The sequence below is a fragment of the Eimeria necatrix genome, genomic scaffold (assembly GCF_000499385.1).
Source record: "Eimeria necatrix Houghton genomic scaffold, Enh_scaff6, whole genome shotgun sequence".
Taxonomy (NCBI): Eukaryota; Apicomplexa; class Conoidasida; order Eucoccidiorida; family Eimeriidae; genus Eimeria; species Eimeria necatrix.
In genome coordinates this window covers 98,292-123,467 of record NW_013651701.1, presented here as the reverse complement: position 1 = coordinate 123,467, position 25,176 = coordinate 98,292, and the positions used below count along the sequence as shown (strand labels likewise).

Sequence of the window (25,176 nt, the reverse complement as noted above, 5' to 3'; positions counted from 1 at the left end):
AGAGGAGCAAGCAGCACCAAGTTCGGATTGTTAGCTAGCTCAGCAGCAGCAGCAGCAGCAGGCCGGGAAACGCGGGCGAACTCCAGCCATCGCAGCAGCAGCAGCAGCAGCAGCAGCTTCACGACGTAGGAATGCCACCGTACACAGCAACAGCAGCTGCGCCCCTGCGATGAGCGCTGCAGGCCACGCGCCCAGCCTGCAGCAGCAGCAGCAGCAGCAGCAGCAGCCTCATGGGCAGCAGTTCAGCGAGCAGCAGAAGAGGCTGCTGCGAGAGTTGCTGCAGCGCCACGTCATAGTAGGGCCTCGAACTACCAGCAGAGCCTGTGCGCAGAAGGACGGGCAGCAGCAGCAGCAGCAGCAGCAGCAGCAGCAGCAGCAGCAATGGGTTGTATCGTACAGGGCCCTGGTCGTCCCGAGCAGCCTTGTGCGTGAAGATACCTGCAGCAGCAGCCACACGCTGCTGCTGCAGGTTGCCGCTGCAGCAGAAAACGAAGAGGAAGAGGGGCAGCAGGCACAGCAGCAGCAGCAACACCAGCAGCAGCAGCAGCAGCAGCAGCAGCAGCAGTGGCGCCTGTTTCCTTTGAACTATGGCGCGCAGGCTTCCCCACTGCCACAGTGGGGCTGCTGCAGCTGCTTCCAGCGGGCCCTTCTGGGGTCGTCTCCCGCTGCTGCTGCTGCTGCTGCTGCTGCTGCTGTCGAGACAGTAGCGACGCAGCCCGACACCCCAGATGACGCGTTTGGCCCAGCAAAGCTGGGGGCAGCAGCAGCAGCAGCAGCAGCAGCAGCAGCAGCAGAGGAAGATGCTGACTTTAGCAGCCAAGGCTCTCTACCGCTGAAGCTGCTGCCGCTGCCGCCCCAGCAGCACGGGGGCCTGCAGCCTGCGTGTGCAAAGCAGCAGCAGCTGCAGCTGCAGCAGCTGCAGCAGCAGCAGCTGCAGCAGCTGTACCTGCACTGGGGCTTCACTGCAGCAGACGGCCGCAGCTGGAGAGAGCCTCCTTCTTCTTGTGCTTCTCCCCATTGCATAAGGGCCCCAGCGAAGGCTGCGCTGCAGTCGCCCATGCATGTTTGCTGCTGCTGCTGCTGCTTCTGCTGCGCTGCTCTCGTAGGCAGAGCTGTCGGCGGCAGCAGCAGCAGCAACAGCAGCAGGGGCAGCACGGGCGCAGAGCAAACAAACAAGAGTGTTTGCAGCTGCTCGACCTGCAGCAACAGCAGCAGCACCAGTGGCGCCTCGCTTGAAAGTGCTGCTGCTGCTACAGAGGCGAACCTCAGCAGCAGCAGCAGCAGCAGCAGCGGCAGCAAAAGCTGCGCAGGCAGCGAGAACATGCGAGACACTCCTATCTACTGTGCTTTTGTGCGGCTAGGGTGTCCTGTCGGGGTCTCTGTGGACCCCTTGGGCCAGGAGCAGCAGCAGCAGCAGCAGCAGCAGCAGCAGCAGCAGCAAGAGCTGCAGGGGGAAGGGCAGGGCACCGTCGAGTTTGTGCTGCACAGCTCAGCTAGCGGCTGGTTGAAGGCAGCCACAAATGTGAATTTCTCGGTGGACTGTGTTGCTGCAGCAGCAGCAGCAGAAGCAGCGGCCTTCCAGCAAGCCGCGCTGCTGCTGCTACGTCTGCAGCAGCAGCAGCTGCAGCTGCAGCTGCAGCAGCAGCCCGCGCTAGCAGCGCCTCTGCTGCTGCGGTTGCGGTGCCTGGATGTCTTTGATGCGGCAGCAGAAACAGCAGCAGCAAAAAGACAGTGCTTGATCACAACATGGCTAGTGGGGCGTTGGCTGGCTGTGGATCTTATCGTCGACAAGCAATCAGCAGCAGCAGCAGCAGCAGCAGCAGCAGCAGCAGCAGCAGCAGCAGAAGGCCCGACTGCTGCGTATTTGGTGCAGCTTGAAATGGGCGGGCTGCTGAGGGAGTGCCCCACAAAGCCTCTCTTAGGGGGGAGGCCTCCAGTGCACTGTGTGGTGCCAGCAGCAGCAGTACCAGAGGCAGCAACAGCAGCAGCAGCAGCAGCAGACACAGCAACAAATGCCGCCGCGGGCTCAGCTGCAGGGCTTGCTGCAGGCCTTGCAGCAGCGCTGCAGCAGGCAGCAGCAGAACAGACGGCAGAACTGGCTGCGCTGCCGTGCATAGGCTCAGGCTGCTCAAGTCTGCTGCGGCTGCGACTCCTGCTGCCGCTGCAGCAGCAGCAGCAGCTGCTCTCCATTAGACTTCTGTGCAGCTTAGGAGCACCTCTTTCCTTCTCTATTCAGCGCATTGTGCCGCCATTTAGTGCTGCAGAAATGCAGCAACAGCAGCAGCTAGCCCAGGAGCAGCAGCAGCAGCAGCAGCAGCAGCAGCAGCCAGTAGACGGGCAGGCAGAGACACGCATAGTATTGTTCGAGCTGCAGCAGCCGCCGCAGGAGCAGCAGCAGCAGTGTGGGGCTAGGCGCGGCTCAGGCCTCGCTGATAAGGGCATTAACGTCTGCAGGGGCGTTGGTGCTGCAGCAGCAGCAGAAACAGCAGCAATGATGGCAGATGCTGCTGCTGCAGCCTCTGGCCTGGAATGCGCAGCAGCTGCAACGGACAGGGAGGTGGAGATCCCAGAGGAGTGCCCCACAGACACAGTAGTGACAGCAGCACTAGCAGCAGCAGCAGCAGCAGCAGCAGACACGGCCGCTGCAGCAGCACGCGCTGTTGCGGGAACAGCAGCAAACCGCGCAGCAATCGCCGACAACGCAGCAGAAACGGCAGCTGCTGCAGCAGACGCTGCAGCGGCCACAGCGGCGGTAGCAGCAGCAGCAGCAGCCGCAGCAGCGGCGGCAGCAGAGAACGCCGCCGCCGCTGCAGCAAGGGCGGCGGCTGAGGCCGAGGAAGCAGCAGCAGCAGCAGCAGCAACAGAAGCAGCAGCAGACGCAGCAGCAAAAGAACTCTTCTGCACTTCTGAGTGGCGGCTGCTGCTGCCTTCCCTTTTGGCCCCTTTGGGCTCTTCTGGCCTTTCAGGTGTCAAAAAAACATCTTATGGGGGGCAGCGCCTCGTCTCCTGCAGGTGCGCCAATTCACAATACCCAGCAGCAGCAGCAGCTGCTGCTGCTGCTGCTGTTGCTGCAGCTGCTGTTGCTGCTGTTTCAGCTGTGCGGGCTGAGGCGCAGCTGCGCTTCGCGTGTGGGGCCCTGCTCAGCCTGCAGTCTGAGCTGCTGCTGTGTTTCTTTGCTGCTTGCTGTTTTGTCCTTTTGCTGCTTCTCCCACATTTGTGCCCTTGCTGCGCTGCTGCTGCTGGTGCTGCTGCTGCTGCTGTTGCCTGCTGCAGACGCTACGCCTCCTCGGGGCAGCAGGGCGGGGAGGTGGAAGTGGCCCTCGTAGAAGACACAACAGGAGTTTTGCTGCTGCGGCTTGTGGCGCTGCTGAATGAAGATTATCAAAGCCAAGGGGGGCCCCCCGGGGGGCCCCCCTGCTACTGCCACTGGGGCCTCATACTGGACGAGCGGCCCCCATCCGAGCTTGCTGCTGCTGCTGTCAATCAGTGCAGCGCCACAGCAACTGCTGCTCTTGCGGCGCTTGCTGCTTCCAGTCGGCACGCTGCTGCTGCGTCGCCTGCAGCAGCAGCAGCTGCTGCTGCTGCAGAGACCAGCGAAGGGGTGCCGGGGCTTGCTGCAGCGATCGCTGCGCTCAGCCAGCCGACGGCTGCAACAACAGCTACAGAGCAGCAGCAGCAGCAGCGGCAGCAGCAGCAGGGTCGCCACGCGAGCAGCAGCAGCAGCAGCAGCAACACGGGGCAGAGATGGAAGCAGCCCCCAAAGAGCTTCTGGCCCGAAGGCTCTGTCTCAGCAGACACCCAAAGCGTAGACACTCCAATGGTGAGGGTTTGTGTGAGCAGCAACGGGGTTTCGCTGCGCAGTGGAGACGACAGCAGCAGCAGCAGCAGCAGCAGCAGCACAAAGGTTTGCTGCAGCACCTGCCGAAGCATCACGCTGCACGTCGTCGACTTGAAGATACCCCGAAAGGTTGATGGGAAATCGAGTAAGAAGAGCCCTACGCAGCAGCAGCAGCAGCAGCAGCAGCAGCAGCGCGAGCGGCCGTAACGCCGCAGCACGAACACGTGCAGAGGAGCCGCTGCAGCAGGAGCAGCAGCAGCTACTGCTGCTGCTGCTGCTGCAGAGGCTGCAGAGTGTTGCTGTGCTGCGTGTCTTGACCTGCTGCTGCAGCTGTGGGCGTCAGCTTCGTGCTGCGCTCGGGGCCCCCCCCCTACAGGTGGCACCACTGCGCCCAGGCAACTCACGGGGGCAACTTTTGTATAGATGTGTCGAAGCCGCTGCTGTCGCCGAGTTTGGAGCAGCAGCTGCTGTTTGCAACAGACAAGCTGCTCGTGCTGCTCTCCGCCACCGACCCTGCTGCTGCTGCTGCTGCTGCTGCTGCGGCCAGCAGCTCCGAACAAGCTGCCGCCCTGCACTCCAAGAGACGCAGGTCCCCCTCCAGGCACCGCACCCCGCCGCTTCAACCCAGCCGCCAGCAGCAGCAGGCCCACCACGACCAGCAGCAGCAGCAGCAGCAGCAGCAGCAGCACCTGGAGCAGCAGCAGGAACCGCAGGTGCCATCTGAGCAGCATGAAGCTCCCTCTCAGCACCAGCACCACCATCACCATCACCACCATTCGCAGCGTCCGCAGCTGCAGCAGCAGCAGTCGGATCTGCAGCCTGAGCACTCGGAACGGCAGCAGCAGCAGCAGCAAACCCAGCAGCAACAGCAGCAGGAACAGCAGGAGCAGCAGGAGGCGGAGACTGACATTAGCCGGTACACGAGTCTGGATGTTTCAGCTTACAGGCCGCTGCAGGAGCAAAAGCAGCAGCAGCAGCAGCAGCAGCAAAACGGGCCGCAGCCGGAGCAGCTGCGGCGGCAGCCGACGCACAGGCGCCGCAGCAGCTTGACTCCCCGAGATGTCCGGCGCAGCTTGGCTGAAACAGTGCAGCAGCAAATGCAGCAGCAAAGCAAGCTGCTGCATGCGCTCTTTGAGTCTTCGCGTTTCCTCGCAGACCCGCTGCCTCCCTTCCGAGGCTCCCCCTGGGGGCTGCTGCGGGGGGCCCCCGGGGCCCCAGCAGCAGCAGCAGCAGCAGGGGCCCCCGGGGGCCCCCAGGCTTTGGTGGAGTGCCTTTTGCGGCTGCTAGAGGGCGACGCCTATGACAGAAAAGCTGTTAGCTTCTGGTCTTGGGTCTTTGTGTTCGTGGTGGCGGAGTTGTGGGGCTGGCAGAACGAGCAGCAGCTTGGCTTTGTGCAGCTGCTGCTGGCTAGGCAGCAGACTCAGCAGCAGCAGCAGCAGCCCGAGCAGCAGCAGCAGCAGCTGAAGCAAAACACCCTGCAAGAGCCGGCCAAGGAACTGCCCAGAATCTTGAGCCTCCGCTGCTGCTGTCCACCCATGATTAGGCGCCGCTGCCACAGTGATGCCTGGGGCAGTGGCTGCTGCTGCTGCAGCAGCAGTGACAGTGCTGCTGCTGGCGCTGCAGTTGATAGCAATCGGTGCTGCTGCTGCTCCCCATCGTCGCGGGACGCAGCAGGCCGCATGCTGCAGCCGCAGCAGAACCGGTCCACCACATGTGTGCAGGCGGCAGCAGCAACAGCAGCGGCGGCAGCAGCTAGTGCCGCAGCAGCAGCAGCAGCAGCAGCGGGCGCAGAAGAAGCTGTGGAGGCGATTGAAGCAGCTGAGCAGCAAATGCAGCAGCAAGAGCTAGGGTTTGTGGAGGAGCCAGCGCCGATGGTGCTCTCCCCCATGACCGAGCTTCCCAAGGTGGAGGTGCATCTTGCAGAAGAAGAAGCAGCAGCAGCAGCACTAGCAGCAGATGCAGCAGGGTTTATTGCAGCAGAGGAGCCCATGGCAGCAGATACAGCAGCAGTGCCTGCCATCAAGGTTTGCTCTGCTGCACCGGGAGTAGCAGCAGCAGCAGCAGTTGGCCTGGCTGTGGACCGCAGCAGCCCTTGCAGCAGCGCCCAAGTGCGCAGTGCAGCAGAAGAAGAAACCCTGAAGGCTGTGGCTTTCCCGCTGCTGCCAGCAGCAGCAGCACCTGCTGCTGAGAGGCTGCTGCTGCTGCTCGGCAGACACTGGAACGAGGGCATGGAAGCAAGAAGTGTTATCCGCTTTTGTGTCGGGACTCTTGCCCCCCTCATCCTGGGCGCCAGACTCGTGCAGGTAGCAGCAGCACTGCAGCAGCAGCACTGCAGCAGCAGCGCAGCAGCAGCACGGCAGCAGCACAGCAGCAGCGCACGCGCGAGAGCCACAGAGCTGCTGCGGGTTTGGCGCAGACGCCCCAGCAGGAGCACATAAGGGCCGAGGAAGCAGCCTCTTATAGGCTTGCTAGCTAGCGGCGCCAATATCAGCTAGCTGAGAATCTAGCTAGCTAGCTAGCTAGCTAGCTAGCTAGCTAGCTAGCTAGCTGTGAAGGGCCCCCGTCATGTGCTTGTGCGTGTTGTGTGCTGCAGGCCCTACAGAGGACCCTGCGCGCTGCTGCTGCTGCTGTAGGGGCCCCATTTTTTGCTGCTTGGGCGGAGAGTCTTTCGCATGCAGCCCGCGCGGTGCCCCCGCTGCTGGTGTCTCTGCTGTCGCCTGCTGCTGCCTGCTGCTCTGCTGCTGCAGCAGAAGCAGCACTGGCCCTGGGGTCTGATGCTGCCATACTTAACGCCACTGTGGCCTACTGCCGCGCTGGGGGAGACGCAGCAGCATTTTGGGGGGCTTTTGGTGCCTCGGAGCAGACCTACAAAGAGCTGCAGCGGACGGAGAGGCAGCTAGTGCAGCAGCTGCAGCAGCTGCAGCAGCAGCAGCAGGGCCAGCAGCAGCAAGAGCAGCAGCAGCAGCCGCAACTGTACCTGCCGCTAGAGGTGTTCCCCAAGAACCTTGTGGAAGACGACTCCCAGACAGTGCAGCAACAAGCAGCAGATGCAGCAGCAGCGACAGCAGCGGCAGCAGCAGCATCTGCGGCGCGGTGCAGAGACGCAGAGGCCGACATGGATGCGAGCGTGGTCGAGTCCCTGTCCGACCTGCAGCAGCAGCAGCAGCAGCAGCAGCAAGACGCCATGCGCGGGAAGCAGCAGCAGCAGAGCGACCGCGTGTCTCTCTCTCGCCGCCTCAAAGCAACAGCAGCATCTTTGTCTCATCTGCAGCACCTTTTGTCTTTGCTGGGTTCTCAGCAGCACTTGGCGCTCGAGGCCTGTCTCCTTACTAACTGCAAGCACCGCAGATTCGGTGCAGCAGCAGCAGCAGCAGAGCCTGCTGCTGCTGCTTCCCCGCCACAGGCTGCGCAGCCCAACGACAGCAGCAGCAGCAGCAGCAGCAGCAACGACGACGGCCGCAACTTTTGTCTCCCAGAGGAATTCTCGCAGGCGTTGCCGGTGCCCAGTGTTCCCTTAGAAGTGGCGCTGTACTGCCACCGGCTGCACCAGCAGCCGCTGCAGCAGCAGCTGCAGCAGCAGCAGCTGCAGCAGCAGCACGACCGCTACGGCGAGCTGCTGCTGCAGCTGCAGGCAATCGCCACGCACCCTGCTGTGGCGCGCTGCCCGATGGAAGCTCCACACTATCATCCCCAGCGGCAGCAGCAGCAGCAGCAGCAGGAAGCTGAAGGCGGCCACGTGTGCGGCTGCTGTCGGCTGCGCTGCAGCTGCTTCGAGCTGCTGCACCAGGTGGGCTGCGTGCGGAGCCTCCTGGCTGCAGCAAGAGACAGCAGCAGCAGCAGGGGAGAGGAAGCAGCATCGGCGGAGCTGCTGCTGCTGGAAGTTGCAGTGGATGCTCTTTACCACCAGCTGGCTGGCCGCGTGCTGCAGCAAGAAGCTTATGCAGACACACTGCAGCGCAGAGTCATCAGCAGCAGCTACCCAATACCGTTTTCGCCGCTGCAGCAGCGCCAGCTGAAGCTGCTGCTGCAGGAGGAGCAGCAAGCCGCGCTGCAGGAGAAGCAACAGAACCTGCAGCAGCAGCAATGCACCCACGCAGCGGGCGAGCCCCAGCAAGCACCCACACCTGCGGCAGAACAACAGAACGAGCAGCAGCAGCAGCAGCAGCAGCAGCAAACGCAACAGCAGCAACAGCAGGCTGAGAACTGTGCAGCTCCTGACTCGCCTGCTGGCTCTGTAGCTAGTGCGTCAGGCGGGGGCACACCAGGTATATTTTCGACTTCCAAGCAGCAGCAGCAGCAGCAGCAGCAGCTGCAGCAGCTGCACGCTCAGCAGGCGCAGCAGTTCGCTGAGATGCTGCAGCGAATTCCAGTGCCCCCTTGTCCCCGCGTGCTTTTCCCCTTAGTTGGCCCTCTCCTCTTCACTCTCAAGTGTCACTATCCTTGGTAGGTTGCAGCTGCAGCAGCAGGAGGCCCAGCAGCAGTGCCAGCAGCAGCAGCAGCAGCAGCAGCAGCAGCAGCATCTACGGCATGCGTCCTGAAGCAGTTGGCGAAACGGCTGTGGCGCTCGTAGATTTCGTCACTTGGTGCTGCTTGCGCACTTCCTCACCTGCGTTGCTACAAGTGCTGCTGTTGCTGCGCCTGTTGTGTCCATTGATCCCGCTGCTGCTGCTGCTGCTGCTGCTGCTGCTGCTGCAGGTTTACAGAGGTTTCGATTATCGCAGGAGACTGGGCAGCGCTCGACGCAGAGGCGGTGGAGTGTCTCCGCAGCTGCCGCAGCTGCTGCAGCCGCCGCGTAGGAGCCGCAGGAGCGGCATCGGCAGCAGCACAGACGCCAACTGGTGCTGCAGCAGCAGCTGCAGGAGCAGCAAAAACTGCAGCAGCACAGGGAATGAAAGGGGCCGCGTGGGAAGAACACGTGGCGCTGCAGCGGCTGCAGCGCAGAGCACTTTTAGACCGCCTGGGCCGTGCTGTTGGCCGTCTTATTGATTTGAGCCAAGAGCACTTCAAAGAGAAGTTGCTCTTCTTCCTGCAGGTAGCTGCTGCTGCTGCTGCTGCTGCATTCGTGCAGCGTGCATGCACTTGCTACTGCTGCTGCTACTGGTGTTGTTAGGACTGGTGCAGAGGCTGCTGCTGCTGCTGTGGCAACTTTGCTTCCCGGTACTTCTAATGCTGCTATTGCTGCCAGTAGTTTCGCTGCTATTATCTGTTGTCGCTGCGGCACCGCAGCGGCTTCTGCTGCTGCGCTCTTCGCTGCTGCCTTTGCTGCTGCTGCTTTTGCTGCTGCTGCTTTTGCTGCTGCCGCCGTTACGTGTGCTTGCGGCGTCGCGCCTATTTTGCCGCTGCGAGTGGCTGCGCTGGGCGCACCTGCACCGGAATTTGCAGTTGCAGCAGCACAGTTGCAGCGAATGCAGCAGCAGAAGCAGCAGCAGCAGCAGCAGCAGCAGCTAGATGTGGCTTCGTGTGCGGGTCAGGCGGCTAGCGAGAACTCCGCGGTGGCTAGCTGGGTGGCGCTGGGCGTAGTGCAGCAGTCGGTGCTGCACTCTGTGGTGGCAGTAAGCCTTTTTATCAGCTGCTGCTGCTTCTTTTTGTCTTCAAGTTTATTTCTTTTTATTGTTATTTTTATATCCATTCCTTTTCTTTTGGCTGCTGCTTTGTAGCTCCTTTTCCTGCTTTGAGGGATACGGCTTGTGCTTTCGTCCGCCGGTGCCGGCTCCTCTGTGGCTCCTTATCTGTTGCTGCTGCTGCCTCTTTGCTGCTGCTGCATCTCTGTTGCTGCTGCTGCCTCTCTGCTGCTCCTGCTCCTTCTCTGCTGCTGCTGCTCCTGCTCCTTCTGTTGCTGCCTCTCTGCTGCTGCTGCTGCTCCCTTTCTGCTGCTGTTGCTCTCTTGCTTCCGCCTGCGCGCGACTGAGACCTTCTGCAGGGTCTGCGCTGGATGGGAGGCCAGTAGTGTCTCGAGCTAGCCAGCTAGCCAGCTAGCCAGCTAGCTAGCCAAATAGCTAGCCAGCTAGTTAGACAGCTAGCTAGTCAACTTGGTAGCTAGCTGGCCAACCGGGTAGCTAGCCAGCCAGCCAGCTAGCTAGCCAGATAGTTCGCCAGCTAGCTAGGCAGCTAGCTATGGTAGAACACCAGACTGGAAGATAGCCTTGCAAGGAGTTTGCTGCTGCTGCACTGCCCTACATCATCTTTTTATATTTTCTTCTTTATCTTTTCTATTTTTGCCTGTCTTTCTTTTTCTGCTGCTCCGACGGGCTACTCTGCTCCATTTGAATGGCTGACTCCCCACAGTGCTATGGCGTTTGCTACACCAGCTGCTGCTGCTGCTGGTGCTGCTGCTAATGCTGCTGCTGCTGCTGGTGCTGCTGCTAATGCTGCTGCTGCTGCCGTGGCTTGTCGGGGGAACTGGCGCTTGCGTGTTTCTGTACTTGGTGCTGCTGCCGTTTTGTTGCCACAGTTTGTGACACAAAGGCAGCAATTTGCTGCTGCTGATGTGCTGCTGCTGCAGGCGTCTCATTTGCTGTCTTTTGCTGACGCCGTTTCCCCCGGCTATCCGCCTGCACCCTTTTGGCTGGCTCCCACTGAGACCACAGCAGCAGCAGGTTCTTTGCTGCTTCTGCCTTCATTAGCAGCAGCTGCTGCGCTGCCTCCGTCTCCGCAGCCGCTGCTGCTTGCTGCTGTTTGCTGCAACGGAGACGAAGAGATCCCCCCCTACATAAGGGCCGTGCTGCTCTGCCCGGCGGCTGCTGCCTTCCTTCCTGCTGCAGCGCAGCACGCGAAGCTTCAGCTGCTGCTGCTGCTGCGGGAGCTCGGCAGGCAGCAGAAGATCATCGAGCAGCAGCTGCAGCAGGATGAGGACCCTTCGGCTGCAGGAGACCCAGCAGCAGCAGCAGCTGCAGCTGCTGCGGCAGCAGCTTCAGGAGGGTCTGAGCTGGAGCCCCCGCACCCGTGTGCGACGTTTGCCGAGTTGATGCTGGCAGCAGCAGCAGCAACTGCTGCTGCTGCCTACAGAGAACTTGACGCCGAAGGCGGCGACTGCGCCGTCTCGCGCTGCACTCCTGCTTCCTTTGTGCCTGGCAGCAGCTGCAGCCTTTTGGTTCGTTGCAGGACGCAGCGCTGCTTCTTCGCTGTGTGTAGAGACCCTGCGTATTTCTTGCTGCTGCTGCAGCAGCTGCAGCAGCAGCAGCGGGAGCTGCAGGTGCGCTGCTGGCTTGGCGCCCTTGCGGAAGAGACGGAGGCGGGCCGCACGATCTGCCCCTCGGTGCAGCAGCTGCTGCTGCTGCTGCCGCTGAAGCAGCGGTACTGTGTGGTGCGGGAGCGGCGGCGGTTCGTGCTGCAGCAGCTGCGGCTGGCTGAGGAGTGGCAGAGCACCCCTTTGCTGCTGACGAGGGACGCGGAGGTCTGCTGCAGCAGCAGCAGCTTCAGCAGCGGCCCTGCTGTGCGGGTCCGCAGCACAGTCACGCAGCCCAGCAAAGCTCAAGACAACGCAGAGCACCTGCCGCTGCTGCTGACAGTCTCTTACCCGACAATATCCCCGCTGCAGCTGCCGCAGCTGGCTGGGGAGGAGACGCAGGGAGTGGCAGCAGCAGAAAGCGCTGCAGCAGAGGAGCTCTTGGCGGAAGCAGCAGCAGCAGCAGCAGCAGTTGGGCAGGGCAGCGACGACGTTTTGCTGCTGGGCCGAGACATCCCCGAGGAGGCGCCGCTGTCGGGCAGCTCCGTGGCGGCCTCTGCAGCAGCTGCTGCTGCTGCTGCTCCGCTGCGTCTGTGCAAGGCAGGCCGCGGGGACTCCGAGTGCAGCAGCAGCAGCGGGAAAGGCAGCAACAGCCCCGGAGAGGGGCTGCTGCGCGTGTCCTTCGGCAACAGCGGGCTGGGCCCCATGCGGAGGGGGGGGGCCCCCGGGAGGGGCCCACCTCCCAAGCCAGTAGTTGTGGAGCACAAACTTTGCACAAGTGCTTTTCAAACTCAAGTGCGGCAAAGGCCTTTATTTCTTTCTTTGTTTGAGGATGGAGGAGACGATCCCGGGATCGACACGGACGACGCGGACGAGGAGAGCGAGGGGGAGTTTGAGCGGACGACAGCAGCAGCAGCAGCAGCAGCAGCAGCAGCAGCGCTGGACGCGCCGCCGCCGGCCGCAGCCAAAGCCATTGCAGCAGCCCGCAAATTCAGCAGCCGCAGACTCGCACGCCGCAGCCGCAGCCTCCTCAACAGCAGCAGCTTGCTGTCGCAGCCCTCAGGAGAGCGGCAGCAGCAAGCTTCTGTGCGGTGGTTTTTGGCCCCTGCAGCATTTCAGCCGCACCACGTGGGGGCTCGCTGCTTGGGGCTGGCGATGCTGCAGCACACGCAGCTGCACAGCTGCTTAGCAGCAACAGCAGCAGTTCCTTTCTACGCGCTGGAGCATTGTCTGTCTTTCCCCCCCAACAGCCATCTGCGGAAGGCTTTGCAGCGCATTTGTGCTGCGCTGGACTTGGCCGTGGAGGTGGCCGAGCTGCGGCAGACCAACGCAGCAGCAGCTGCTGCTGCTGCTGCCCGCACGGCAGCAGCAGCCTCCAGGGCCCTCGGCGAGAAGCCCCCCGACGGCGAAGCCGCAGCTGCTGCTGCTGCTGCTGCTGCAGGCGGAGAGGGGCCCCTTCTGCGCGGATTCCTGCAGCTCGAAAGACTCCTCAGGAGAGCCCGACACATCATCCACATGCTGCAGGCCCCTCCAGATGTGCTGCATGACTTGCACAACTTCTGCGAACAGGGGCCCCTCGAGGGGCCCCCCGATGCTGCTGTCAGCCCCAACGCCCGCCTCCGGCTGCTGATGCTGCAAGACACTCAGAGGCTTTGGCTCGGAGTCCTTTCGGTGTGGGCCACTCTCTTCTCGCCCCCGGTTGTGCTGGCCCTGCAGCGGGCCAAAGTCAAACACTCAACGGTAACCTGCTGCTGCTGTTGCTGCTGCTGTTGCTGCTGTTGCTGCTGCTGCGGGCAGGCGGATGGCTGTTACGGCGCTGGGAGGCAGGCCCAGCTGAGAAAATCTGCTTCGCTGCTGCCGCGGCTGCTGCAGCTGCGCATGATTGCGCTGGCGTTTGCTGCTGCCGCAGCGCCTCTGCTGCAGCGGCAGCAACAACAGCAACTTGGAAAGCGCCTGCTGCTGTTTGCGTTGCTGACTGTGCTCAGGTGCGCGTTGCAGTTCTTATACAGCTCGTAGAGAGCAGCAGCAACGCCGTTTCCTTCCTCTGCCGCTCATCCGCGCCTTTGCCTGCTTGTGACTTCGCCACCGGCCGGTCCAGCAGCAGCAGCAGCAGCAGCGGCAGCAGCGCAGTGGCCGGAGAGGTGGTGCTGGGCCTGGGGCTTCCCCCCAGAGAAACTCTGCAAGGTGTGCGCGAAGTGCCAGGCCTTCCGGGGCTTTTCTATCTTCGCTACTGCAGCCCCGAGGCAGAGGCGAGTGCCAGCGAGAGTGCTGCTGCAGCAGCTGCTGCGGACTTCACGCCAAGAGCAGAAGCAGCAGCAGCACGAGGAGGCGCAGCAACTAGAATGCACAGCGGAAGAGACAAGGAAGACCGAGTTCATCATGCGGGCGTTCGATTCGCCTGCCCCGGAGATCCTGCTTCGTCGCAGGAGCCAGCGTCCGCCCCAGCAGCAGTAGCAGCAGCAGCAGCAGCAGCAACTTTGCCGTCATCGCCGCCCAGCAGTGCTCAGCGGCAGCGACAGCAGCAGCGGCAGCGGCCTTCCGAGCGCGTCTGCTGCTGCTGCGGCCAGCCTGCTTCGTGCTGCAGCTGCGTCCGAACCCCCTCCGGCTTCCTCGTCTCCCAGCCGCGGGTGCTGCGGGTCAGCAGCAGAAGTGTGGCGCTGCAGACAGGTTCAGCTTTGCTGCTGTCGCCAGATTTTAGTGTCGAGGGTTTAGAGGGTCTCATGGCTGTTGATGGATTAGTTTCAAGGCTACTGCCACAGCGGCAGCCGCTGCTGCTGCGCCGCGATCAGCGCCGCAAACAGCAGGGGCTGTTGCATCTTCAGCAGCAGCAGCTACTGCAGCTGCAGCAGCAACAGCAGCAGCAGCCGCAGCAGCAGCCGCAGCAGCAGCACCAAGCGCTCCCCCCAAAGCTGCCACAGCAGCAGCAGCAGCAGCAAGGAAGTGTTAGCGGGTCAGGAGTGCAGAGGGTGCGCCTAAGCTTCCGAGACACAAAATGTCTACCAGACAGCGCCACAAGAAGAGACTGTCTTCTTGCTGCAGCAATAGCAGCAATAGAAGCCGAAGCAGCACTGGGCTACCCCCAGATTGTGCACGGCATATGGCAGCCCCCTGAGGAGTGCGCAGCAGCAGCAGCGGCAGCGCCGAAAGAGCCAGCAGCAGCAGGTGCTGCAGCAACGAAGCTGCTGGCGTGGAAGAGCGAAGGCAAAATAACCCTTCTTTCTTCTCGGTCTGTTGTGCTGCCTGAAGGCGACAGCTGGGGACAAACAGAAACAGATGGCCCGGAAGGTTTGCCCTTACCCGAAGAGCTGCTGGCCTCGGTGTCCCCAGCTTTGCCTGAGTAGCGGCTGCTGCTGCTGCTGCTGCTGCTGTTGTTGCTGCTGCCAGCCTAGGCGCGCGTCGGCTGCCGCCACTTCGAAGCAGCGACAGCAGCAGCAGAGGCGGTGGCGGAGGCTGCTCGCTGCACGAGTCCCGCATCCGTTTTCTAGCACGAGCAGCAGCAGCAGCAGCAGCCACGGCAAGGACCGAGCCACAGCAGCAGCAGCAGCAGCAGCCACAAACACGGCCGTGACGGTTTGCGGCACAGCTGCTGCGCAGCTGTGGGTGACCTTTGTAACTATGTGGGCAAAGGCACATTTGAAATCATTTGTAAAGCTTGTTAATCTGCATGCAGATAAAAAACATTTGCAAAAAGTGGATATGCCACCAGAGAACTAATTTTTGTGATGTGCTGTATGCATGCGCATGCATGTGCGTACGTATGTACTAAATCTGAAGTGTTATTGCACATAGGCAAATGACACATTGTTAATAGATATTCTAGCCATGCCACAGTATGCTATATGTATTTTATATTAATGGAATACTAAGATAATGGATAACGATATATATATATGTACACTTATATTTATGTATACATGTATGCATATATGCATGTTCATGAGCATATCTATACCATTACATTTACATTTACTGTACAGGATATGTATATATATCTATATATATGCATACATATATATGCCCTGAAAGGTGAATGTATATGCCCTGTAAGTTGAATATAATGTTGCAGCTGAAGGTAATATATATCATCCATGTACTTTCAATTATTATTTTAGAGCCGGCTCACGAAGGAGTAGCTGTGGAGGAGATGAATATACTTACATAGAGAGGCACGCAGAGTGGCATTTAGGAGCTTTGCATCTGCGAATAACATATGTATTCCACAGCTATATTATGGTATATACATAATATATATATATATGTATATATATATTTGCATATTTTAGTTTGTATAGCCAGACGCGGTGAATAGAATGAAAGAGGCAGGAGAGCAAGCCCGAGGAAACGGAGGGGAAGAAACCCAAGGGCACCAGCAGCAGCCACTACGGGCTGCTGCCGCTGCCGGGAACTACAATACTAGACAGAAGGTGTTGCTTCTGCAGCTGCTGCTCCTGCTGTTGCTGCTGCTGGCATATTCTCTCCTTAACTATGAAATCACTCCCCCTGTACGCTTTCATGACCTCTGTCACTTCATTCACTGCACGTGCCCTTACACATATTTATGCATATATATGTATATGAGAAATTCAGAATACACATATAGTTCATGGACGAAAAGTTCCTAAATATCACTCTGAGATGCTCCTTCGTTCACCTCTGCAAGGCTGGAGCGTTACAAACCCTAGCTAGACTGCAGCAAACAAATTATTGGCGCCAAAATGTGAGCGCCGAAAATGTGAAGATCTACGAGTTTCTTGGTGCTACAGAAAGCTCTATTAAAGGAACTTGCTGGGCAGCAAAGTACAAGTTTCAGAAGTACAATAGAATAGATGCGTGAGTGTTTCGTGAATCTTTCCTGAAATTCAGTCATGCGGGGTTATGTTTCCCTTGACATTCCACACTGCCTTTTCTGGCTCTACTTCCCATTTCTTCTGCTGCTCGTTAAAACCAGGCAGTCAGTCAGTTAGCTTCAAGAGTAGACACTTGAAAGAGGCAAAGTAAGAGTTCTGAGCTTGCACGTGTTCTCGTGGTCGTGGGTGGGGATGGATGCACGAAGAATTACCAGGTAACTTCTTTTTCTAGTTTGAATTTCTTTTTTCCTTGTCTGAGCATTCTACCTTTCGCAGCTAACGGCTAATTCTTTCTCTTCCTTAACTTCATTTCACCTCCTTCTGAACCGCTGTCGCGGGCTCCGTGTACTCAATTTTCCCGTTCCCTTCCACTACAGACGCAGGGATACATTACTAATACCTTTTCTGTGTACCCTTTGGGGCTCTTGTTGCTCTGTATCTTAACAGCCTAGTCCACCCTGCAGTACTTCTGTCTACAAAAGTTCAAATAAATATTTCCCCTGCAATGCGTTTGGCTGCTCCTTGGACGAAGCAAAAGCTACGCCTTTTCCTGTCGCCGCCACAACAGTTGCTGTAACTTCTACTTCCTCTGCAACCCTGTCTCTGGGAAATCAATACAATAAAGGCAAATACCAATCCTTGCACTGCAGCAACAACGCTAGCTGCAGCATAAAAGATGCCAACTGCAGCCGCAGCAACACTATCTGCGGTGGCAGCAGCACTTGCCGCAGCACCGTCAGCAGTAGATGCCATCGCAGCGCGATTCCTCCTCGCAGCAACCGCAGCAGAGCATGCTGCTGTGGCTGTCACAATAACTACCGCTGTAGATGCTGTAGTGCCTGCTGCAGTCGCTGCTGCAGTAGCTGATGCTGCAGCCTGCATCCCTCGTTGCATAGGCGCACCCAAGGCCGCTTGACAAACCTCGATTGCACAAAACAGGGAGAGCAGGAGCAGCTGATGCTGTAAGAGCAGCAGCTGCTCCTGCAGGAGCCGCAGCCGCTGCTGTGGGGTAACTGCGTGAGCGCCTGCCGGAGCATGGACAGCAGCTGCTGCTGCGGAGCAGTTCTGTTGCGTACTTCACTTCAAGACAAACCAGCAGCATTTGCACACAGCAAAGACAGGCCTTAAAGACGTCCCCTTAAACTACTTCGGCTGCCGCTTCTGCTGCTGCAACAGCCGGATCTACAAAGGATGCGCAACGGCCCAAGCAAACCACGTTCCTCTCGTGCTGCTGCTGCTGCCGACATGTTCGTGTTGCTGCCCTTGCCGCCTTTGCCGCTGCTGGTGCTGCAGCAAGTTCTTTAGTGGGGATGGCGCAGGCACGCAGCGGCACACTTAGCGAGGCCCTCAAGCCTTGTACTAAGCCGCTCATCTCTTTGCTTCTGTTCCTTCCTGGCGTCTGCGTGTTTGTTACCTGTCTTCATCACCAAGAAAAATGTATGGGGCACACAACGACCCCGACAAGAAATCCCTCCTGATCTGGGCCTAGGCTCGCTGCCAGTTTCTATTTCGTTGTTTCATACTGCCAGCTAGCTGGCCAGCCAGCCGGCTAGCCAGCTAACTAGCTAGCCAGCGCGGCTGGATAGCTGACTCGCACAGGCTCCTAATCGCACTCTGAGCCTTCGTTCCATATTTGTAGCCTATCACCTCTCTAGGCGTTGGCTTCACTGGCGGGCTAGCTGCCTAACTGCTAGCTAGCTCGCCCCGTGCTGGCTTCGCTAGCTACCCGATTGGCTAGCTACGCCGCGGTGTCTCCGCACAACTTCAGGAGCATCTGCCGGAACTCCTCGAAGTCCACTTCCCCGTCGTTGTTTCTGTCCACCTCCGCGAGCACGCGGCGCCAGGTTTCAGAGTCGACCTCGCTCACCCCGAATATCTGAAGTCGCACGAATGCACAAACAAGCAGCAGCAGCAGCAGCAGAAACATTAAATTACAAACAGCTACAGCCAACTACGTGAAATAAACAAAGAACAAAGAACAGAGGATGTTCAATGTTAAAAACAGAAAAAGGGCCATACCACTCTCTCCCGCCACCTCAGGGCTTCACACATGTTCATGCAGTTATGCAACAAGCACAGGTGCAGAAGCACAAACTAGACTGCAGCTGGAACCGACAGTAAAGGATACAGAAAATAAGCCAATGGAATGAAATCAACACTGCGCCAAAGACAAAAATGAGCTGCCAAAGATGAGCTTACGGTGGCCAACTCTGAAGAGGAAATCTTGCCCGAGCCGTCGGCATCGAACATTCCAAAAGCTCTTTCCAGTCGCTGGCGAGACAAGAGTGTCTTGCGGTCCATTGCCACTGTGACGAACTCTGAAGCATTCATCACCAAAGCACTCACTTTTACTGTAAATAGCCCCGGATGCATGCAGCTGCAGCAACAGCACTTAACTGTATGTAAGTTCGGCGGCAGGGCTGGGAGTCAGACGCCCAACTAGCCCGCGATCTAGGAACTACTCTCTCTCGCTACTTGTTTGTGTCTGTCTAACATTTCAATCTTTCATCTAATTCATTTAAAGCTTCTACGCGCCAAGTCGACTGCTACCTGCCCTGGCCGCACTTTCTGCACAGCTGCTGCGCCTCCCTGTGGCTGCGCACTAGCTGCTTTCTTTCTGGTGCACAAGAGCTGCTTAGCTGCCTCTGGCCAGGCCCACCTGAGTACTCTATAAAGCCGTTCTTGTCAAAGTCCACAGCGTCGAGCACCTGCTCCACCTCGCACTCGATGGCGCTCTGGTCCAGCGCCGAAACGTCTTCGCCCTTCAGCTTCATCAGCTCCACGTAGCCTTCCATAAGCTCTGCAGCGAAGCACAGCCACAGCAAAACAGATTATTATTTTATTTCCCTTGAAACAACCTCCATTGCTCTTATTGTTGGGTTTCTTCACCGGCAGCAGCTGTGACTGAGCAGGGTTATATGAAGTGCAAAGCAAATAAAGCCTGTCCGCCATAATACCATTCGCAGACAGGGCCCTATTAACCCACTTGAAACAACAGAAACAGCCAAGAAAGCAGTCTGCCCAGCTAGCCCGAATGGCTAGCTTACCTCCCCAGCTAGCTTAGGTATTTGGCTACCACAGCTAGTCAAATGGCACCTCAGCAGCCAACTCACCTTGCTTATCAAGCTGGCCATCTCCGTTTTTGTCCATCCTTTGGAAAATCTTGTTGAGCTCAATTGTCTCTTCGTTGGTGGTCAGCTTGCTGCCCATATAGAGCAGCGCAGCCGCGGCAAGCTTCTGCGTTCCCTGGAATTGTCTGCAGGATGACAGCAGCGGGAGCAGCAGCTGCAGAATTGGAAAACCCAGCAGCTACACCAACCCCGTTCCACGCATGCAGCCATACAGAACCCATTACCCATCAAAACGTGATACAGCAGCAGCACCAACAACAGCAGCAACACCGCAGCAGCAGCAGCATCACGAAAAGCAACAAAGCAGCAACACCACCACGAAAAGCAATACAGCAGCAACAGCAACCGAACAGCAACAAAGTAGCAATAGCATCGCGGACGGCAACACGACAGAAGCAGAGAACCAACGAGAACCAACGAGAACCAACGAGGACAGTGACACAGAAGTAACAGGAGCACAACAGGCATCAATACAAACAGCGCTGCTATCAATAGCAACGCAGCAGCACTAACATTAAAGCAGCACTAGCATTAGAAGCAACACAGATGCACCACCACCGACAAAAGCACGGCAGCAGCAGCATCACGGATAAGTGGAACACAGCAGCACAGTAGCCTGGGCAGCAGGGCCTTACCTGATGTTAAGTATGGTGCTCTCAAGCGAAGGCACATCAATACTGTCAGTGGCTGCGTCTGTAGTCTTGAGCCACTCGTGCTCGAGGGCGTCTCGTGCAGATATCCGCATTGTGGGCACGTACGCCAGCATCTTCCGAATCAAGTCTTTGGCTGGCTCGCTCACCTTCTTCCACTGAGCAGCAGCAGCAGCAGCAAAAAAAGGAAAGACCCAAGAAATGAGGCAACACCGATACAGATGGAAGCAGCATAAAGAAACCCTCAGAGAACAGAAAAATCCAGAGGAAAGTTGAGCAGCGAGAAAGCAAAATGATAGTAATCAGCGAATGAGACAACGGCAGGGAAACAAGATTTCTGCAACCAAGGATTCAAAAGCTACAAAAAGTATAGGAGGAGAGCACACAGCAACCAATCCGCAAGACAAACAACCGGACAGAATGACACGACTACAGGCGCAGAGTGGACTGAAAAGAAGACAGGAAAAACAGCAATAAACTACAAAGAAACGCCAAGAAATCATCACAGCAACAAAACAAATCAACGGCAAGAAGAAAACATAGGATATTGGAACCCGGCCAAAAGGAGAACAAGACGGACCTGCGGCAGATCGAAGGTGAACTTTCCCTTTTCGACTTTCTTCAAAATGTCAAATTCGTTTGCCCCGTTAAATGGGGGGCATCCTGCAGACCCAAACATAAGCCAAGACACAAGCGTCAGGACCGCCAGTACCGCTAGCTAGCTACACAGCTAGCTAGTCACAGAAACAGCTAGCTGCAAAGGCCGCCAAACAACAATCTAGCCAGCAAATGACTCTCGCCAGCTACACAGCTAGCTAGTCACAGAAACAGCTAGCTGCAAAGGCCGCCAAACAACAATCTAGCCAGCAAATGACTCTCGCCTAAAAAAGGGGGTTGTAAGCTGTGGCATTAGCAGCTATATAGGGGTAGCGGCAGCAGCAGCCGCAGCAACAGTTGAAGCAACAACAGCAGCCCTGACAGCCTCGTCTCACCAGATAGAAGGATATACAAAATGACCCCTGTGGACCACACGTCGCACTTCTCGTCGTAGGTCCCATGCAAGACCTCTGGGGCAATGTAATAGGCCCTGCAGCAGTACCAGAAACAGCAAAAGCAGCAGAAGCATGCAGAAGCGTCGCCACCACAGCGCCTGTACAGTTGGATCTGCCTGACTGCAGCAGCGAATAGGCACGAATACCAGCAGCTACAGCAGCAGCAGGCCAGCAGCTCCAAAAAGCAGCAGCAGAAGGCTGTCTTACGTTCCGATCTTGTCCTTCATTTTCTTGGTGGACTCAAAGTGAGTGGAAAGGCCGAAGTCAATGATGCGAATGTTAGCATCTTTTCTTTTGTTTTCCAGCAGCAGATTTTCAGGCTTGAGGTCTCTGTGAACGATTTTGTTCTTGTGCATATACGTAATGCCCGAAAGCACTTGCCGAATAATGCGGGCGGCGTCAACCTCGCTGAAGCCAGAAGCACGCCAGAAGTAGAAAAACTTGCCAGTCAGAAACCCAAAACCCCAGACCCTAAACCCTAACCCTAAACTCTAAACCTTAAACTTTTGAGTATTGCTTCCGCCTATTTCAGGCCCCAAAAACGCTCTCAGCACACTGACCAGCGCCCATAGATATGAGGGTTTAGCGTTTAGGTTTGCAGAAAGGTGCTGGGCTAAGAGCATCTTGTTGGTAGTCAAACTGAGCTCTGCCTCTGCCAGATAGGGTTTAGTATTTAACGCCAGAAGTTAACAGGCCACTGAACTTCTAGTCTGACTGAAAAATCAGGTAAATGGATTTACAGCTGAAGCCTGAGGGTTAAAAGCGTCTAGGGTTTCGAGTTTGCACTGCGTCCGCACCTGAACCTCTTTCTGCTGATAATCTCGTCGAAGAGCTCTCCGCCGGTATAGACTTCCGTGACTAAGTAGAAGTAGCCCTTGTCCTCGAAGAACTCGTAGAGCTTCATGATGTTGGGGTGGTCCAGCTTCTTAAGGAGCTCCACCTCCTTGAGCAGCAGCTCTTTGTCTGTCTTCTGCTTCACTTGCCGCTTTGAAATCACCTTCACGGCATATTCCTGCAGCGCGTAGGCATTCACAACGCAAGAAAAATGCCATATTTGAACTGCCATTCGTATTCAACTTCATACTCGCACTTTGGCTCGCATTCATATTCACTTTCCCGTTCACATACATGTTTATATTTTTACAATCACACTATTCCCATTCACGTTCGCGTTCTCATTCAGATTCAAATCACGAAGTATGTCCCCAAATATACTCATAATCCTACTTCCATTTCCCCTCACGCTCACATTATGCGTGAAACACGGGCAACACCGCCAGGAGCAGTGGTCAGCCAACCCGAAACTGCAATTCTAGCTGCAATTTCGTCAACTAAACTGTAACTAAATCTGAATTCCGCAAAGATTTATTATGACAATATGCATGCAAGTAATATGGGCCGCTTCCGCCGCGCAGTCCCCTGGAGAGCCCACACATCCATTTGCGCCCATACAACAAAGTATATTTGCAACATACCAAATGAGCAAATATACGAGCATGCCCCCACATATATCTATCCGCAACGAGATAAATGCATGCATACATACGAATAAAATATATATTATTCACATACGCATATATTTACATGCAAATTCATCTACGTGGGCACATGAAAGCCGCCCGCATAGACAGCAGCAGGCGCCAGCGTGAAGCCGAAACGGCCCGCAACAACCGTGAACGAATTGACGAGAAAATAAACACAATTAAAACTGAAAACGAAATAATAAAGCAGAGGAGGCAGCAGAGAGGCAAAAACAAGCTCCCGTTAGGGCGAGTCCTCGAACACTGCCGAAAAAAGGAAGAGAATTGAAGAGGGAAGCAGAGAGATGAAAGAAACTGACGCACAGACTCAGCAGCAGCTGCAGCAAATGAGCCTCACCTGCCCGGTTACTTTATCTTTGCACAAAATAACTTCACCGAAGCTGCCCTTGCCCAACACGCGCTGGCCCTTGTACCTGAAGAACACCGCAAACACAACAGTAATGCCGCTGCTGCTGCTGCTGCTGTTGCTGCCGTTGCTGCTGCTGCACAAGGGACGCAAATGTGAGGGGCAACAATGGGCACAACAACGGGCAGCAAGAGGAGGAGAAGAGCGAAAGACAAGAGGAAGCAACTGACGGCGGACGGCGCAGCCAGGACAATAGGAAAGAATGCACAGCTTAAACCATAAGCAGCAGCAACAGCAGCAGCAGTAGTGGTGAGTGTAGTAGTAGAAACATCAGTAGACGCAGCAGCAGCAGCAGCAGCAAGTAGCTCCTGTCTCATCGGAAGCCCGAGCTACCTGCTGCTGCTGCGCGCAACGCGACTGGCGCAGCAGCACGGAGGAAGCCAGCCGAACAAAGAAACACAAGGCCACAGAAGAAGAAGATATTTTGAATTAGAGCTGAAATAAAAGAATAAAATTAATCAAAACAACAACTAACCTGTCGCTGAAGGCTGCTGTAGAGTGCTGCACAAACATGCCCGGCGTGGCAGCCAGTTTGTCTGACTTGGACGCTGCAGCAGCAAACACACACTCGGCCAACTTAAACTATGTGCTGCTTCTGCTGCTGCTGCTGCTGAAATAGCTGCTGAGGCTGCAGCTGCCTCCCCGTCAGCTGCTGCTGCTGCAGCGCCTGAGTGTCCAAGCGACAGCACCTGTGGACGCGACTTCTGCGTCTGCTGCTGCTGATCTGACTGCTGCTGCTACTTCTGCTACAGCCGCTAACTCTGCCGTCACTGGTCATGCTGCTGCTGCTGCTGCTGCTGCTGTTGCCCACGCGACCACAGCAAATCAGCTGCGGCTCGCACATTTTTTTCAGCTTCGGGGGGCAACAGCAACTGCAATACCAGCAACAGCAGCAACAGCTGAGCAAGCAGCAGCGGCAGCAGCAGCAGCAGGCCTGCCGTGCAGGAATCGATAGGCCTCATGGTGCCCCTCTTCCCTCGCCTGGTCCCCCAGGATGCAGGTGAAAAGCCTCAGGCCTCATTGTAAGAGGGCGAGGAGAATAAACACTGAGTTGTTGTTGCTGCTGCTGCAGCAACAGCAGCAGCAGCAGCAGCGGCGAAGAAACAGGCCTGTTGACCAGCGTACCTGCCGGGTGTAGTTGCCTGGGGCGGCCATCGCTGCCCAAGGAAGAGCCTTGCTGCCCCATATTGCTGCTGTTTTCCTCTGCTGCAGTGTAGTCAACTCGAGGTATCTAGCTGTCGTTTAAAGCAACAGACGCAGCTGAAGTAGAGCTGAAGCAGCAGCAGCAGCAGCGGCAGCAGCGCTCGGCGGGCAGCCACAACAACGCGGGAAAAGGAAACACGGAAGCCGCTGCAGCACCAACTGCAGCAAACACAAATGAGAAAGGATTTGCAAGGCTTCAAAGAGTACAAAAGACGAATAGAAGCTCCATTCTTCAGAAAAGCGAAAGCCAAAGAGCAGCCTCTGAGCTGCACACTCAGCCCGAACCAGTAGTTGGCTGCTGCTGCCTGCCCCCGTGCTGCTGCTGCTGCTGCTGCTCGTGCTTTCTTTAGTGTCGAGCCCAAGACTTTAATGTGTTCAGCGTTTAACAGAAGAAGTAGTAACGTAAGATTCACCAGAAATTGGGTTTATTTCCGCTAGCTGCACCAGCAGCGGCAGCTGCGGCATTAGCAGCTCAAGCAGCAAAGGCAGCGGCGGGCCCAGCTACATAGCCGGCAGCAGCAACAGCAGCACTGGACACCTCGAACCGGCGACTAAGCTGCTTTAAACAAAATCATCAGGGGCGCTAAATCCGTGGAAATTCCTTTTTAGTTTTTGTGGCTGTCCGCACCCAGCTGCTGTTGCTGCTGCTGCTGCCGCCGCTGTTGCTGCTGCCAAGGGGCTTGATTTGGCTGCTCGCCTGCAACTGCGTCCCTCTACCCGTTACCGATGTGTAATTTTCTATCTTAATCTTCATTTAGTGAGGCCCATTGTGCTGCTGACGCGGCGCTGGCTGTCGCTGCTGCTCCTGTTGCCGCTGCTTTCTCCAGAGTCAATGCCATTCCTGCTGCCGCTGCAACTGCGCTGCGGCGGCCTCTAGGCAGCACACTATGTACAGAAACTGCCCAGGCACCCATAAATACTTAGGTCTCGCTAGTTTTAATTTCAGCTTTCTGCTGCTGCTGCTGCGTCCGACAGCCCTTGGGGCCTGTCTAGGGCTTCCAGCTGTGGCCCGTGGGATCCGTCAACTCCAGCAACCCACGAAGCCCCTGGGCCCGCCCAATTTGCAGACAGACAAGTCCCCGCGGCGCAGGCCCGTGTAGGCGGCAGCAGCAGAGGCCTCGCTGCAGCAGCAGCAGCCGCAGCAGCACGAGCTGCAGCAACAAACTTCAGCTTCGCAGCCAGAAGCACTAAAGGCGCACCAAAAACTGCGCCCCTACAGCAGCTCGACTGTGCATGCACCAGGGCTGGCGCTTTCAGGGGTTTGGACTTCGCAGCTGCCCGTCGGCTGGCCTGAGCTGCCCCAGCTAGCTAGCTAGCTATCTGGCTAGCCAGTTAGCTAGCTA

At 57.3% G+C, this 25,176-nt stretch overlaps 2 protein-coding genes across 2 annotated transcripts; one reads left to right on the top strand and one right to left on the bottom strand.

Annotated features, from left to right (window-relative positions):
- Positions 1-169: 169 nt before the first annotated feature.
- Positions 170-14,344, top strand: ENH_00071680 (hypothetical protein, conserved; the record flags this gene model as incomplete). Its single annotated transcript, XM_013577324.1, has 7 exons — positions 170-3,983; positions 4,169-6,141; positions 6,432-8,281; positions 8,534-8,870; positions 9,310-9,390; positions 10,341-12,743; positions 12,989-14,344. 7 exons carry the CDS (start codon positions 170-172, stop codon positions 14,342-14,344), a joined length of 11,814 nt encoding a protein of 3,937 aa, XP_013432778.1.
- Positions 14,345-17,588: 3,244 nt separating this feature from the next.
- On the bottom strand, positions 17,589-21,749 carry ENH_00071670 (CAM kinase, CDPK family TgCDPK1, putative; the record flags this gene model as incomplete). The annotated part of the gene is made up of 9 exons (XM_013577323.1): positions 17,589-17,726; positions 18,050-18,168; positions 18,510-18,650; positions 18,964-19,106; positions 19,617-19,789; positions 20,212-20,294; positions 20,624-20,718; positions 20,891-21,091; positions 21,481-21,749. 9 exons carry the CDS (start codon positions 21,747-21,749, stop codon positions 17,589-17,591), a joined length of 1,362 nt encoding a protein of 453 aa, XP_013432777.1.
- Positions 21,750-25,176: the final 3,427 nt, after the last annotated feature.